The sequence below is a fragment of the Vipera berus genome, assembly GCF_964194415.1.
Source record: "Vipera berus genome assembly, chromosome: Z".
Taxonomy (NCBI): Eukaryota; Metazoa; Chordata; class Lepidosauria; order Squamata; family Viperidae; genus Vipera; species Vipera berus.
Genome location: NC_138205.1, coordinates 35,307,329 through 35,324,601, shown reverse-complemented (window position 1 = coordinate 35,324,601; position 17,273 = coordinate 35,307,329). Strand labels below are relative to the sequence as shown.

Sequence of the window (17,273 nt, the reverse complement as noted above, 5' to 3'; positions counted from 1 at the left end):
ATTCCTATTGGTTGAGAGTCAATATTCCAGATAGCGCGTGACTTTAAGTCTTCTTCCATCGTCCGATTGCAATAATAATAATAATAATAATAATAATAATAATAATAATAATAATAATAATAATAATAATAATAATAATAATAATAATAATAATAATAATAATAATAATAATGGTGGTGGTGGTGATGATCGCTTTTCATTGGGTTTACGGACCCCGCCTTCTATCTTCCTATTGGCAATGTTTTGATCGAAGTGCCGTGATCAGAGAAAGAGGACGGGAAAGGAGAGGGATTGAGTACTGCGACAATATTTCTGATTGGAGTTAAGACATTTTCCCCGCCCCTCAATTTCTGACGAGAGAATATAAATACAGCTTTGAATTTTAGAGTCTGGCAGCTTCGCTTCTTTTCGCGCATGCGCTCTGTGAGTGAAATGTGACCTTAATGTTTAGGTTCAGGGGTCTTCTGTGTATTCGTGCTTCGAGTCCAATCAGCCCGCGTAGTTCGGGTCAAGTTCAAAAATCTTCTCATGCCATGGATTTAGGATCTCTTCGGAAAAACTACAGGGGGGATGAAGAGGTGAGATATCTAAATGTATTCCAAGGGTTCCGTTTAGAGAAAATGTTAGTTAGCAAGGGATTGGCGATAGCCTCCGAATTTGTGCAGAGTGCATGGTGTTATTTGCAGTAGTAATCTTCGGATCTGCTTTCAGGTCCGATGTTTTGTTCTGCATAATATAATAACGAGATACTAAAGATGACATTTTACGGAGTACCTTTTTCTTTAGTGGGAGATCTGATCTCAGGAATGGTTCTGCCGGATAAATAGGCACGGGATATTAAGGATTGCATACAACCATTTTATACCTTTGCCACAGTAAAATAAAGAGATGAAGTAATTAAAGCTAACACTGTGGGTCAAATTAAAATGGCTGAGGAGATATGTATCCTTCAAATTTTTGGATAGAAGATAGCTCCTGAAGCTAACGCCTGGAAGTTTGCTTTTTAGTTAAAATAAGAATGAGAAGGTTGACTGTCAAATGTGTAGAGATTGGACAAGGATGTATAAGTGGAACTGTTTGAGCAGTTATAACTGAAAGAGATAGCAATAACTGCAGGTTGTGATAAGAAAAGCTAAAGAGGGAACAGTGGTACTGCTATAGATAATTTTAGGTTTGGGACTGAATAACTTCTTAATGGGAGAAAAATCTTTAAACCGCTTTGTGCATTTTTTTTTGTTATGAAAGATTCCGTTCCCCTTTTCTTTTGAACCACTTCCCTTATCACTTTACAATTGCATCTATATTTCCTTGTCAACAAAAAAATTATTTGCTTAGATTTTTATCATGCCTTTTTTCATATACAGCTCAAAGTGACAAAATTGCCAATACTCTGTTTTCCTCTTATTTTCCCCACAACAACTCTTATGAAATGAATTTTACTGAGAGAGAATGACTGACCCAAAGTTACCCAGCCTGTTTTTTATGCCTAAAGCAAGAATAGTTAGTCTCTTAGATTCTAGGCCAACACTTTAACCACTACAGCAAAGTTTCATTTTCTTGTAGAAGGTGAGATTATAGAAAATTATAAAAACTTGTCAATTGTAATGGGGGAGGGGAGGCTGTTCAGATTTTGGATATCTCAACATCACTGGAAAGCATGTACTGTTATCAAAGTAGAAGAAGCAGTGGGAATGGATGAAAGAAGATAGACTGGCCTCATTTCAAAGAAGAGGAAATTGGTCCTTGAGATTGAAAGGGATTGCTAAACACACACATGCTTTTTATTTCCACCCCTCTAGGCCTTTGAAGAGAAACATCTCACCTCCCTGAATCCCATTAAACAATTCTCTGCATGGTTTGAAGAGGCCATGAAGTGTCCATCTATTGGAGAAGTCAATGCTATGTGTTTAGCCACTTGTACCAGGTAAGGTTTGCATCCTCATGGCTTGTCTTTCTGCTGCTTTATTATCTATCTGCTGCTTTATTATCTATCTGCTGCTTTATTATCTATCTGCTGCTTTATTATCTATTAGCCCACTGCTCCACCAAGAGCCTTGGTGGAGCAGTGGGCTAATGCCTCCTTAAGTAACACCAGCTGCCTGCAATTAGTGCAGGTTCGCATCCCACCAGGCTCAAGGTTGACTCAGCCTTCCATCCTTCCGAGGTAGGTAAAATGAGGACCCAGATTGTTGGGGGCAATTAAGCTGACTTTGTAATAATGCCGCTTGGGTGTGTGTGAAAGCCCTAACAAGCAGGCATATACATAGAATGAAGGCTACTGCTAAGCTTGTAAGCCGCCCTGAGTCTTCGGAGAAGGGCAGGATATAAATGTAATAAAAATAAAAATAAATAAATAAATATCTGTATTTTATATTTCTTTCTGTTTTCTGATTTTATCTCTTCTCAGGGAGGGGAGACCTTCTGCTCGTATGCTGCTTTTGAAGGGATTTAACCAGGAAGGCTTTCATTTCTTTACCAACCATGAGAGCCGGAAAGGAAGAGAACTGGTGAGTGTTGCCTTATGAAGAATAATTATTGGAGAAAGACTGAAGCTTATTTGCTGAAAGTCTTAGTTATGTATGAAAATGATCTATGCATTGGGGGCAGGGGGACAGGAATGAGGAAGGGAAGCAACAATTTAGACAGAATTTTGCTCCAATTATGGTATGCAGTTTAAGGAAAGGTGAGAACTTTGCTTATTTTGATATTTCTGCTTTTGTTAGTCATGATTCCATAAAGGCACTATAGAGCATGCATGTCCAACCTTTTGGCTTGCCTGGGCTGCATTAGTTGAAGAGGAATTACCTTGGGTGTATATAAAATATATAATATAATTAATGTATGTAAATCACAAGAGCGGCATGATGGCCTAGTGGTGAAGATGCTCCCAGTTGGAAGGCTGAGAGTTCAATCTCTAGTAGGGGCAAATGTTTCTCTCCTAGGACCCAAAGAAAAAATGCTGCAAACTCCATGTAGGCATCAGGAGGGGCATCCGGCCACTAAATGCTGAGCTCCATCCAGTTGCCCTGACTCTACCATAAATAGGGACTACAGGATCATAAAAAGGATGTGTTAGAAGTTTATAATCTTGTGGGGCTGCATTACTAACCATCCAGGGCCTCATGAGGTCCAGAGGCAATGGGTTGGATATGCCTGTTCTAGATAGTTGGATGTAATGGTCTTACCAGAGCTTCCCCTATTTGTTATTACTGAAGTTGTGAGATTTATTTCTATTATTTCCATAGTTTTACACCCCACATATGTCACAACAGCCTTTCTGCGGCCTGCTGGGCTACAAATGCATTGACCACAATTTTGTAATTTCCATCTTGGCTAGTGGTAATGGGAGTTGTCAAAATGTACTTGGAAAACACACAATGGGGAGTTGTGTGTTGAGTTGGTGCTTACAATATTAAGAATTTCAATCACTCTATAGATGTTTGCTCTAGTTTCACTGATGCTAAATTTAAGTTGTATGAGAGAAACATTTAAACATAATAAAATGAGGATGGATGGATGGCTAACTACTGGTCTTTAAACTATACATTGCTGAAAGGAAGGAGGGTTCAATGAAATGACAAGCCCAGACAAGTACTGAATCCAGGCCCAGCATCTCCTGTTTCTTTCTGGTGTTTACAAGGGTTGAAGCACTATTGGAGGTATCACAGAAACCATTTCTTGTCTTTTGAATCCTTGCACTTTACAACAACTGCTGTTCTAGGTATCCTTAAGCTAATAGAGCTGACCCAGGAGAATATTGTTTTTTAACAGTTAAGATTTTCATATTAGTGCAGAACAAACAAGGCAGGCAACAAGGAACAATAACTGAAGAAAGGCAAATACTGAAGAGTATATTCTACGTTCCTTCTTTTGTTTATTAGCATAAGCCCTCCAGCAAAACAAGCAAAATAAATAATCATCTCAGTCTCACTTTTAGAGATTTCAGAGATGTCTTTTATTCAAATGACAATAATAATTTCCCCTCGCAATTGTTTTGTATTGCTCTTTCCCCCATTACTTACAGGATTCCAACCCATTTGCTTCAATGGTCTTCTATTGGGAGCCTCTTAATCGCCAGGTAAAGTGTGTATTTTATTTGAATATAACTGGCAGGGGAGAGAGAAGAATCTGGTAGTCACACTTGAACTTTTTGGAGGCTAAGACTTCAGGAAAGGTTATCACAGATTGTCCTTTCAATCTTACCTTTGTTTGTAGTTTCACTGTATAAAGTGAAGACTTGAACAGATGGTTAAATATTGCTGCACCCAAGATTTGTTCCCTCTGATTTATTCAGTGTGAAAGGTTGATTTCCCAATCTTATTTGGGAATTGCATTTGTGTTTCTAGAGCTGGAGATAGTAGATGTGGAGATAGTGATGAGACTGAGGTGTTGATATTTGAGATTGCTTCAGAATTGCTCAACCTGGTGCCAATGAAACCATCATTTAAGAGAAATGTGAGAAGAAGCTTCTTTTTACTCTTCTTGATCTGACTGGGGGAATCTGAAAATAGAGTAATGATTCTGCTGATTGAATTTAATGTTAGCTCTTCAGAAAGTGTATGGGACCAAAGGACTTTTTATTTTATCTTCCTTTGGCCTGAAAACATAACAAATCAAGAGATCATATCCATAATTGATAGGCTGGAGCTCTGGAGTATGAATATATTGTAAGTTCATTTAGGGAATCAGTTTAGAAACAAGAGATATTTTTCAGTGGCAAAATGGGTAGTCCTTGAGTTACAACCATTTGTTCAGCAACAGTGCAAAGTTACGGTGGTGCTGAATGTATAGTACTTACCCTAGTCCTTGAAATTAGGGCCACAGCAGTGGTCATGTGATCAAATTTTGGACACCTGGCAGCTTGCTTCACTTATGACCACAGGGAAGTTTCTTCTCTCCCCCCCATCCCCAGCCTATCTCTCCCCTATCTCTGCTCTTTTGGTCCCCCTTCACTGTGCAGCCTCTGCCATCTTCCACTCCAGCATTCCCAACTGACCTTCCCATCTGAGATAGCGTACCTGGCTTGACCTTTTGTGAAGCAACTCCTGGGCCCCTTAATCCTATATGGCAGTTTCCTCACAATGCTTGGAGAAGAAGGCTTCATATGGCCAGCAGCTTCCTTGCCAAAGTCCTGGCTGTAGCTTCCCCATTCCTCATCAGCAGCGGGAGAAGGAAGACTAGAAAAGTCAGATGGGGCTGCAGAGCAAAGGGGTGCTGGGACTGGGGTTTTGTGCCACACTGTTGGGCTAGGGCAGCTGAGGGTTCATACTAACAGCTGGGATGGGATGGGCTCAGAGTGAGGCTGCAGCTTCTTGGGACAGCTTTGGCTCAAGAGCTTCTTGCAGCCCCAAAACCCAGGTGGACCAAGAATCCCCTGAATTGCAGTGTGGCAAGAAGCCCCAGAACCATGGGTTTCTGGGGCTGCTTGCTGCCCTGCAAAACAGGATGTAGGATGGCCAGAAAGCCAGAGATGGCTGGGGGGAATAGGCAGTTTACAAGGGTTAAAGTAAGGGATGTAGTCCCTTACTTAGGAAGAAGAGAGGATTGAGGCCAATGACCAGTGGGATTCAGTTAACAATGCAACAGGGATTCCAAGATTATTGTTGCTAAATGATGTGGTCATGTGACATCAAGCTTTATTGATGGAAATTCTGGTTCCGTTATCATTGTAACTAGAGAAGTATCTATAAAGATTAACACTTGATCTCAGTGGGTTTCCCTACTTAATTACTTAAGCTCTGGAGTGGGGGAGGGCTTCATTCCCTTCTCTTTTAATTCATAGTATTGAGAAACCTTGAGGAGAGCTATAATTTTAACCACATAGAAATCTCCCTGTCCTGTAATAGAAGCATATCCTTACTTTGCTTCTCTTTCACCCCTTGAACTGCACTTCCTACAGGTACGGATTGAAGGCTCTGTAGAAAGGCTTCCAGAGCAGGAATCAGAGAAATACTTTCACTCGCGTCCAAAAAGTAGTCAAATTGGGGCTGTTGTGAGCCGTCAAAGTACAGTGATTGCGGACAGAGAGGTAAGGAATAGTAGTGCTGTATTTTTCAACTACACATTTTTGAGGGGGGGAAAAAGGGACAACCAATACTGAAATATTTCTGCCTTTACATGTAGGAGGACAGTACATTTTCCCCAGTCACACATTCAGTCTCCTTAAATTTGTTTGCCATGCTTCTTTTCATTATAAACTTTTAGAATAAGAGAGGCAGTGTGGTGTAGTGGGGAAGCTGTTGGCCTACAAACCAGGAGACTCTGAATTCTAGTTCTCCCTTAGGCATTGAAAGCCAGCTGAGTGACTTTGGGCAGGTCATTCTTCCTCTTGGCCTAACCCCTCTCAGAGAGTTGAGGCTTTGAGAAGGATATATTTTTTAAAAATGGGACAAAAATTAATTATAATAAGCTTGAAAGATAATCCCAAAATCAAACTGGATGTACACCAAATGGATATAAACACTGAGTTATTCTGATTGAATATTCTTCATCAGAATCATTGAATAATGTTTTAAACATCAGTCTATGGGAAAATGATGAAATCTGAACCACTTTCTGATACCTTTGGTAATCTGATAGCCTTCAGATGTTATAACCTAAATAGTCCTTTGTTGGTTGGATCTGATGGGAGTTATGTACAAAGCATGGATGATAGGTTGCCTACCTGTGCTTGTGTAGATAACCACTGTAACTCTGTTATAGATAGATAATGTGTGGAACATTAGAAAGACAGACTAACCATGAAACCTCCCACAAACCACTGAGAGACACACTTTTTCATGCATATGACTTTCCCCAAAATTAGAAAGCTCAGAACGTTGAATTTAATGTAAACAGATTTTATGTATGTTAGCTAGCCTCTCAAAAGTTAAAATATACCAAGACCTGTTGATAGCATAATATCCTTGTTCACCATGAGTTAGTTGCCAGGAAATCCATGTAAAAAAATGAGCACATGTATGCTTTTGCAGAGTAGGTGAAAGCTCCTCTCTGATGGATGATAGTCTTGAAAAGTAAATCTGCACCCCAGTAATTTGTGAGAGTATGCGTAGAAGGCTCCATTAGCAACTGAAAGATAATACCAAGCTTCTTCTTCTTTGCTTGTTGTGATGATCTGTTTGAGACCTTCATTAGTACTGTCCCTTCTCTTAGTATTTAAGGAAGAAGAATGCAGAACTAGACGAGATATATCGAGATGCCAAAGTGCCTAAGCCTGCATACTGGTGAGTTGGACCTTCGTGTGCATTTTGGCAATGGGTGTTTCTACTCTAAATTCATCATTAATTCACTGTCAGCAAGAATTCATTGTGGTCTCTGAAACCTGAATGGTTACCGTAGTTATAAGTGTTTGTTTAGTGATTTTTCAGTTTCAACATCACTGAAAAAAATGACTTATGACTTACGTTTTCATACTTAACAACAATTTCCCATAATCAAATGAAAAAAATGTGGGTGCTTGGCAAAAGTCATGTATTTTTAATGATTGCAGTGTTGTAAAATTTCTATTTACAACTTTCCCTTCCAACAAGTCAGTGAGGGAAGCCTGATTCTCTTAATGTGTGCGTGATTCACTTAAGAGCTGCAGTGATTCGCTTAATAACCTTGGAAGAAAAGGTCATAAAATTGGACATGACTCACTTAATCTCCTTGCTTAGCAACAGAAATTCTGGTCCCAATTGTGGTCAAAAGTCAAGGACTGAATTATAGTAATGGATAGCTGGCCATTTTAGCTTATGACAAGACAATGAGACATTTGGATATATATATATAAATATATAAATATATATATATATATATATATATATATATATATATATATATATATATATATATATATATATATATATATATATATATATATATATATATATATATATATATATATATATTTATATTTATATATATATATATATTTATATATATATATATATATTTATATATATATATATATATATATATATATATATATATATATATATTTATATATTTATATATATATATTTATATATATATAAATATGAATATAAATATATATATATATATATATATATATATATATATATATATATATATATATATATATATATATATATATATATATATATATATATATATATATATATATATATATATATATATATATATATATATTTATATATATATAAAACATTTGGATATATATATATATATATATATATATATATATATATCCAAATGTTATTCGTCCCAGCTTCTGCCAACCTAGCAGTTCGAAAGCACGTAAAAATGCAAGTAGAAAAATAGGGACCACTACGGTGGGAAGGTAACAGCGTTCCGTGCGCCTTTGGCGTCCAGTCATGCCGGCCACATGACCATGGAGATGTCCTCGGACAAGCGCTGGCTCTTCGGCTTTGAAACGGAGATGAGCACCGGCCCCTAGAGTTGGAAACGACTAGCACGCACGTGCGGGGGAACCTTTACCTTTACCTATATATATATATATATATATATATATATATATATATATATATATATATATATATATGTGTGTGTGTGTGTGTGTGTGTGTGTGTGTGTAAAATGTTTGTTAAGCATTCAGAATACACTTGCTTAGTCCCAGACACGGGACAAATCTTATTTCCTGTTTCATCCTAGCCCAAGGCCATCAACAGACAGTAGCCACAGCAGTGGCAGCTCATATTTGTGTAAATTCTTTTGGCTTGCTAACAAACATATCAGTCTCCCTTTATTCTTTGTTAGCAAGCCAAAAAAAATTACATATATATGTGTATGTATGTATGTATGTATGTATGTATATATATATATATACCGTATATACTTGAGTATAAGCCGACTCGAGTATAAGCCGAGACCCCCAATTTCACCCCCAAAAACTGGGAAAAGTTGTTGACTCGAGTATAAGCCGATCCGCCGTTCTGCATGCCTCGGAGGCTGGATCCGCGCTCTGCAAGCCTCTGCCGCCAGGCAGGTCTCCGTTTTGTTCTGGGACTAGTTCCCTAGCCTTTTGGAGCTTTTGGTGTTCGCCCATCAGCTGTCTACGGGGAGGCAACAAAGCTGCCTCTCTAGGCTTTGAGAAAAGGCCCCTTGCACAAAAGGCAGCTTCAGGACGAGCTTCCAAAAACCCTTTCTTTCCTTAACGCCCTCCCCACCTTCCCCCAGAAAGCCATATTTCTTTTTTTTTATTGAAAATTTTTATTGAAGTTACAATATTATCCCCTCCCCAACCCACCCCAGAACCCCTCCCCCTCCCCCATATTTCTTCAATAACAAAAACATAAAAAGCTGGTTGGGATGTACTCGCTGATTTCCCCCCCCTTTTTTTAGATGCTAAAACTAAACTCTCCCTCTGCCTTCCAACCAATATCCCTTTTTAAAATCTTACCTTGGCTCCAGATGGAAGAGTAGAGGAACTAAGCTAGTAAGGAGAGAATTTTTTTCTGCACCTTTTTACTCCTGAAGTAGTAGTAGTAGTAATAGTAGTAGTAGGAATAATAATAATAAATCCCTAAAAGTTGTGCCAGAAAATGGAGGACGCTGGGTCTTTGCAAGTTTTAGCTGTCTGTCAGACTGCCTGAAAAGGGCGGCCTTCAGGCAGCCAGGCGGACAGCTAAAGCTTGCAAAGACCCAGCGTCCTCCATTTTCTGGCATAACCTTCGGAGATTACTTTAAAAAAAAAAAAAACTTCAGAGGAAAAACAGCTGCAGAAACATTTTGTCTCCTTGCTGGCTTGGTTCATCTACTCTTCAGCCAGGAGGGAGTCCAAGGCCTAGAGAAGGAGAGCTTTGCAGCATCCCTATGGACAGCTGATGGGCAGACAGCTGATTAGCGGAGAAGGCTCTGAAAGTAGCACCAAAGCCTCGGCCGCGCACAAGTCCTCGGTAAGTTTTTTTGTTGACTGGAGTATAAGCCGAAGTGGAATTTTTCAGCCCAAAAAGTGGGCTGAAAAATTCGGCTTATACTCAAGTATATACGGTATATATATATATATATATATATATATATATATATATATATATATATATATATATATATATATATTCTACACACACACACACACACACACACACACACACACACACACACACACACACTTCCCAGACAGTCCTCAACTCCATATTTTTGCAATCTAGGTTCCACTTCAGGGGAAGCTACAAACTTTTATAATTATGTCAAATTAACATAGTTTATTTATATAACTGTCGTTTCTTTTTTCATAATTTCTTGCTAAAAACAAATTCCAATTTATTCTAATTCATGTTTAAGCACAGCACTCAATCTCATATCTTTCAAGTATAATTTTTTCACCACAGGGATCAGAAAACTATTAATTTCAAAATAGGAACTTGAGTTTAATAGATGATTGAGTTCTAGGCTAAATGTAATATTCTGTGTTCAACAGCACAGTTATTCTTGGATAGATAGAAAATTTTTCTCCCGGGTTCATTGTTTTCGTTGACAAGTGTTTTTGTGAGCCATGCCTCTATTTCTGGGTCAGTAATGAGTGAGAACATCACATTGTCATGGCTTGCTTTTATTAAGTTATGACTGACTATCTTATCATTTATGGCAAATGGACAATCTGACTGAATGCAGCCTTTGGACTTTTTTTATGCTTCTCCCTCCCTCTCCATTCTTTTCCTTGCTACTTTTGCTATTATAGTTACACCGAGTAAGAGACTACAAAATATTTTTCTTAGGATTGCAAAGAGGAGTAATGCTGAAGTATCTATGCTTGTCCAGAAATCCTGAGTAAGATGGCCATTTTCTCCCTGTTTACGTCCAATCCCTTGGTCCATCTCTGTTAAAAGGAGATAGGTCTCCCCTTCTTGAACAAAAGAAGCCTTTGTGGGCATGTTCATTTGGCCTTTAACTCATTTGGTCTTATTGGATGTGACTTTTTGGCCTGAGTAGTTCAACCTAGTCTGGACTTGTAGCTTGTAGATCAGTCTAACTTTTATTGTCAAACATTTTGCTGTGGTCCTCTTTCTTCCAGGGGAGGCTATATCTTAAAGCCAGAAGTCATAGAGTTCTGGCAGGGCCAGACCAACCGTTTGCATGACCGCATTGTCTTCCGACATCTCCAGGACAGCAGCACATCCTTGGACCCTATGACTCACAGAGGAGAGGACAACTGGGTATATGAGAGACTCTCTCCTTAAAACAGCTTGCAGGATTTGTCTTTAAATATACATGGCAACATCTCTGATCCCAACCCTCCCGAGACAGAGCAGATGAAGAACCAAGAGGATAAAATCCTGGATCTGCAGCAGGAAGACCTGGATTCAGATTTCTGCCAACCATAAGTAACTTTGGACTAGCCCTTAACTATCCACCTATTTCATGTCACAGTTTTTGTGAGGACAAATTTAGGGTTTCTTCAGTGCAGACTATCCTGAGGTCATGTAAGAATGGAGGAATCTTAATGAAAAGGATTGAACTCTCAACAACCATAACCCCCCCACCCCCCAAAAAATACTTTCCAGAGATGGGTAGTAGCACTGGTGGGTGAACATAACAGAGTAGCCTAGTTTTGTAGTTTATGTTTTGCAGTCAAATCTATATTAATCTGCATTCAGTTGTAATAGATAAATTGGATTTGGTTTTCAAAAACATCATTACATTATCTAGGACAGAGGTCTCCAACCTTTTGGGCACCAGGGACCAGTTCCATGAAGAAAGGTTTTTCCATGGACTGGAAGGTGTGTGATTTTGTGTGCTGCCTGCATCCCACGGATGGGGCTTTGTTTGTGTGGATTGGTTGCTGGCATGCCGTGGCCTGCTACCGGTCCATGGACCCAGGGGTTTGGGACCCCTGATCTAGGATATTAAAAGCTTTCTGTACTAGAGAGGCAATTTGATGCAGTGGTTAAAGTGGTTTCTGAGCCAGAAACTAGGAGAAACCAGCTTGGTGTGGCTTGGTGCTAGTCACACTCAGTCCTAGGAAGAAAGCAATGGAAAACCATATCTGAAAATGTTGGCAATAAAAATTCATCAACTTGTCCAGGCAATCCCTGGAAGTCAAGACTGACTGGAAGGTGTTAAAAGAAAAAAAAATCAATTCTAAAGCACCTGCACATAAGATGCCTTTTGACTCAACCCAGCAGTTAAGATGAATTGGAAGCAATATGGACTCTGGGCCATGATTAGAACTAATGGAAAAGCAAGATCAGATTATTAGTGCCAAATGCAACAATTGGCATTTATAAAATAAACAAGACTAGAATAAGCTGTAGTACAATAAGATATAAGAATATCCAGGGTGGGAATAATAACTGAAAGGTCAGTCTTTTTGCTCCTGAACTTTCACTGCCTATGTTTTTAAACTTTTAAACTTTTCAACCTGTAAAACTTTTCAACATTTCTCACTAGGTTTGCTCAAGATTGATCACAGTTTTGTACTACTCTGAATTAAAAAACACAATACACACACATACACAGTAGTGTAAACCCTAAAATAAATATAGCATAGTTTTTAAAAAGCAAGTCTTCTCAAACCTAGAAAAAGCAGGAATTTTCAACTTTGGCAACATATGTGGCATGTTTCTGTGTGTTTTGCATCATCAGCCTGCCATCTGTAGTCTTCAGCTCTGTTGGATGTAGCTGTTGGCCACTGACAGTTTATTCACCCAACTATGCTTTAGAACAGAGGTCCCCAACCTATGGGCTGCGTCTCACTACCGTGGCGTGGCCTCTTGGCCACCAAGCTGCGTGAGAGCTGGGCAGTGCATGTGTGTGTGTGTTTCACCCTCCCCCGTGCAGCGTTTCTGTGAGTGTTGTGCAGTGACAGCACCGCCACCAGTATCTCATGGGTGATGGTGTTGCCACAAACCTTGCACAGGTGGCAGGAGTACCACGAGCGGCAGGTGGGTAGCAGTGCATCACATGCAGGTAGTAACATTACCACGAATTTTGTGCGGGCGGCGGCAGCACCACAAGAGGCAGCATGAGCCTTGCACAGGGTGGTGGCATCGCAGCGGGACATAGCATGAGCCTCATGCAGGGTGACAGCGTGATAGTTGTGCTTGTGGTAATATCACCACAATTCTTACACAGGCACTGGCATTGCTGAGAGCCTCGCATGCATGCTCGCAGCCTCGTTTGCATGGTGCACATGCTTGCAGCCTGTTTGTGCGTGTGGGTGCATGTGGCGTGTGGGTGCATGGCCACATTCACATTTGGACGTGTGTGTAAGGTGCCTCCTCCTCCCTCTCTCACCAGACCCCAACCCAGAAAGGTTGGAGACCCCTGCTTTAGAAGAAAGATGCTTGCTTAAAAAATAGAGGCATTGATGGATATCCAATTCTATAATTTCTAATTGTTCCTAGAAAAAAAGAATATGCAAGGGTAGATCCTGCATCTCTGCTTGCATTGTGGGAGAGGAAATCTGTCCCATCTCTCCATCTGCAAATACCATACAGGTAGTCCTCGACTTACGACTGTTTAACAATGTTTCAAAGTTATGAGCCTTAGGAAAAAAAATGACTCATGATCTATACTTGCACTTAACTACCATCACACCACCCGTAAGTCAAACAATCACAATTCAGAATCTTAGCAACCAACTCATATTTAAAACTGGTTACAGCATCCTGTGGTCACATGATTACAATTTGTGCTCCCCCCTCCCCAATTTCTTGCAAAAACAGCCATTGGAGAAGCTGGATTCTCTTAATGACTGTTGTAAAATTGGGTCCTACTTGACCCACAATGACTTACAATAAAAATTCCTGCCCCGAGTGTGGTTATACATTGAGGATTACTTGTGTTGCATCACTCAGAATGCTTTCCAGGCCCAGGAGTTTTTCAGTAATGTTGGAAATTACAACAAGGAAGGCGGGGGGGGGGGGAGGAGCTTCATTTTCTGAACTGTTGTGTTCAATTGCATAGGAAGAATTAATTTAATTAATTTAATTTAATAATTTGATTTCTATACCGCCCTTCTCCCGAAGGACTCAGGGCGGTGAACAGGGCAATACACAATAAAAAACCAGATACAAAAATTAAAAAACCATTAAAAACCAATTAAACATCATGCCCATAAAATCAATACATAATTAAGTTAAAAACTAATTTTAAAAACCCAACCCCATCCCGTCAGACCAGGCCAGCTTGTTCGAAAAAGAATGTTTTAAGATCGCGCCGGAAGGAGCGAAGGTCGGGGGCCGTCCGGAGCTCAACCGGTAAGCTGTTCCAGAGGTCTGGCACGCCCACAGAGAACGCTCTCCCCCTGGGGGTCACCAATCGGCATTCTTTGATCGGCGGCACCCTGAGGAGGCCCTCTCTGTGGGAGCGCACTGGACGGAGGGACGTTGACGCCGGTCGCAGGTGTTGCCGTAGGTAATCCGGACCCATGCCATGAAGGGCTTTGTACGTCATAACTAACACCTTGAACCTCACCCGGAGAGGGTGAGTCTAACCTGCAGTAATACTTAAAAAGGAAACCTGCTTTGTCTCCTGATGCATCGTCCACTATGATAAGCCCCATGTATGCTTTTGCTTTCAGAAATGTGATTCTTTTATGCTAGAACTGGATGTGCAAGTTCTACATCAGCAAGCAGTTATTGTGGATCGGACACGGGGTTGTTTGCACTTTGTGTTAATGTTATTTGTAAAAAAATATTTAAGTGGCGTTATTACCTTAATAATTGTTGTTCTGTCTGACTGACCTATCTTTGTGCTCTTATGTACTTAGTTGATTCTGTGACCATGTACATTTGGACAATAAAAGTTAGTGAATGATAGTTGAAGGTGAGCATAGTTTAATATTAACTTTGTCCTGTTTTATTGCTTTCTTATTTTTCTCAGTACAGAAGGATGAATCTTCTGTATTTCATATGCTCTAAGACAGATCTGGACATTTTATGGCCCATGGGTCACATCCGGCCCTTTGCCTGGAGCAGGGGAGGCAGTAAGCAGCTTTCCACAACCCATTTTCTCACGTGGTCCCTTGGGAAAATTAATTGCCTACCTCTGCTCTAAGACTTTATATCAACCAGACTCCAAAATAAAACTCAGCTGGATCAGCTGCTATTAACAATCTTTGTTTGTTTGTTTGTTTCACCCCTTATAATAGAGCAAGGTTTCTAAATCTTGGAATCTTAAAAGATGTGTGGACTTCAACTTCCAGAATTCCCCAGCCAGCATAAAAGAGCACAAGATACATACTTTTGGATATTCTAAAAACATTTGTCTTTCTTACATTTTTAACTAGTATCATTCTCACATAACTTTCTCCAGAGAAAGCCTCAGAGGTAAGGTGTGTGTGTGTGTGAGGGGGGGTGCCTTATCTGTAGAATGCCCCAAATTTTGGGCAAAATCCAATCCCAGGTTTCTTCCAAGATAACAATAACAATAATAATAATAATAATAATAATAATAATAATAATAATAATAATAATAATAATAATAATAATAATAATAATTTTATTTGTATACCGCCCTTCTCCTGAAGGACTCAGGGCGGTGAACAGGGCAAACATATAAAAGTACAAAGATACAAAAGTTAAAAAAGAATCAAACGAAATGCCCAAGCTAAAACAATAGGTAAATATATTTACAACAACAATAAAATCCCAACCCATCCCCCATCAGGCCAGGCCGGCTTGTTCGAACAAATAAGTCTTCAGATCGCGCCAGAAGGAGCAAAGGTCAGGCGCCATCCGGAGCTCAACCGGCAACCGATTCCATAATAAGACATAGAGGCTGGTGTTGCTAATGCTTCTGACGCAGAATTCTGGAGAAATGCTGCCAGTAAGAATAAGACAATGTTGGAACAGAGGAATAAATGGTTTTACCTGATATAAGCAAGTTACTTACATTCTAAAGAGACCTATCTGTTCATCTATCTACTAAGGAGCAGTCTAAGAATCTCGGCAGCATAATAGTTCCAAAATGTCAGGCAGCTGGTAGACGTTACTCCTGCCGCCACCTCTCCCACAATTATGGAAACCCATTTGACGAAGTACAGTATGAAGGACAAAAATCAAGTTGTTATTTCAGCTCTTTAAACTGTCTTCTAAGATACACACACCTCTAGAATTTGGAATTTGGAACCTGAGAAGGGCAAAAAGATGGAGCACCTGCAATGCTTCTTGTGTTTTTACAGAATGTTCTGAAATCGAGATCCGAAAAGAAAACTACAGAAAACGGTTATTTTAATAACATCTTCCTTAGAGAAAAGAGTAAAAGGGTGCCTTAAATTTGTTTTCCACCAGGAGGTGCTAGAAGGAGATTTCTAGTATACAGTTCAAGTATCGGTTCTCTTGGGCTGCATCCCAGTGAAACTGTAGCTGTGATAACCTTTTGCCCTTGCTGAGCTTCTGGAATGTATTTGCCTTCTCAGTCACTGCTCTTTTGTTTTCTAATCACGAATCAGGATCTCTTGCAGTAAGTGAATGATGGGATTCCCTAAGGCCCAGGTGAGTCCCCTGCTTTATGGAATGTTCCCTGAATACCCACTTTCCTCATTTAGCCTCTGGCTTCTTGACTCATTACCATGCCTGAAACTTGCAAGTCAGTCTTGTATTCATAGCAAGGATGGAAACTCTGCCTCTGCCCATGTGCAGAACAACAAAGCAGCTGAGCAATTGGAAGCAGTTCTCACTTCCTCCATTATATATTGGGGATTGCAAAAGAGGCTCCAATTTGGGAAGTAGTGTATGGCTTCCAAGTGCTAGTGATTTTAGAAAGGCTCTGTATTGGCCCCATCCTTATTCAACTTATATATTTCCGATATACCACCAATGGAGGTTAATCCCAAGCGTAAGTAAGACAGTCACATCATGTTTCCACCTTAATAATAAACTGGCAAAAAGAGAACTCAATGTATACCTAAATAACAAATTGCTCCCATATAAGGCAACTCCAAAATATCTGGGGGTCACCTTAGACAGGACCCTGTCTTTTAAAAAACATATTCAGAATATGGCTGCCAAGGTTAACAGCAGAAACAACATTCTGCAAAAACTATGCGGAACAACTTGGGGAGCTTCAGCTCCAACTCTTCGATGCGCAGCCCTTGGGCTTTGCTACTCTGTAGCGGAATACTGCGCAACTGTATGGATAAACAGCTCACATACAAGACTTGTTGATGTTCAACTCAACCATACAATGAGATTAATTAATAAAATCTACACCTATTCACTGGCTACCAGTTCTTAGCCACATACTTCCCCCGCACTTACGACGACAAGAAGCTCTCATTCGGGAGTATAGTAAGATCCTGCTAAACTCCTCTCTACCCATTCATGCCTATACCTCTGATCTCTTAAGAT

At 39.8% G+C, this 17,273-nt stretch overlaps 1 protein-coding gene across 1 annotated transcript; it reads left to right on the top strand.

The window, feature by feature from the left end:
• Nucleotides 1-345: 345 nt before the first annotated feature.
• PNPO (pyridoxamine 5'-phosphate oxidase) lies at nucleotides 346-15,076 on the top strand. Its single transcript, XM_081343141.1, has 7 exons — nucleotides 346-578; nucleotides 1,800-1,924; nucleotides 2,408-2,507; nucleotides 4,025-4,078; nucleotides 5,900-6,028; nucleotides 7,153-7,223; nucleotides 10,994-15,076. The coding sequence occupies exons 1-7, from the start codon at nucleotides 444-446 to the stop codon at nucleotides 11,157-11,159; spliced, it is 780 nt and encodes a 259-aa protein (XP_081199267.1). The 5' UTR covers nucleotides 346-443; the 3' UTR covers nucleotides 11,160-15,076.
• Nucleotides 15,077-17,273: the final 2,197 nt, after the last annotated feature.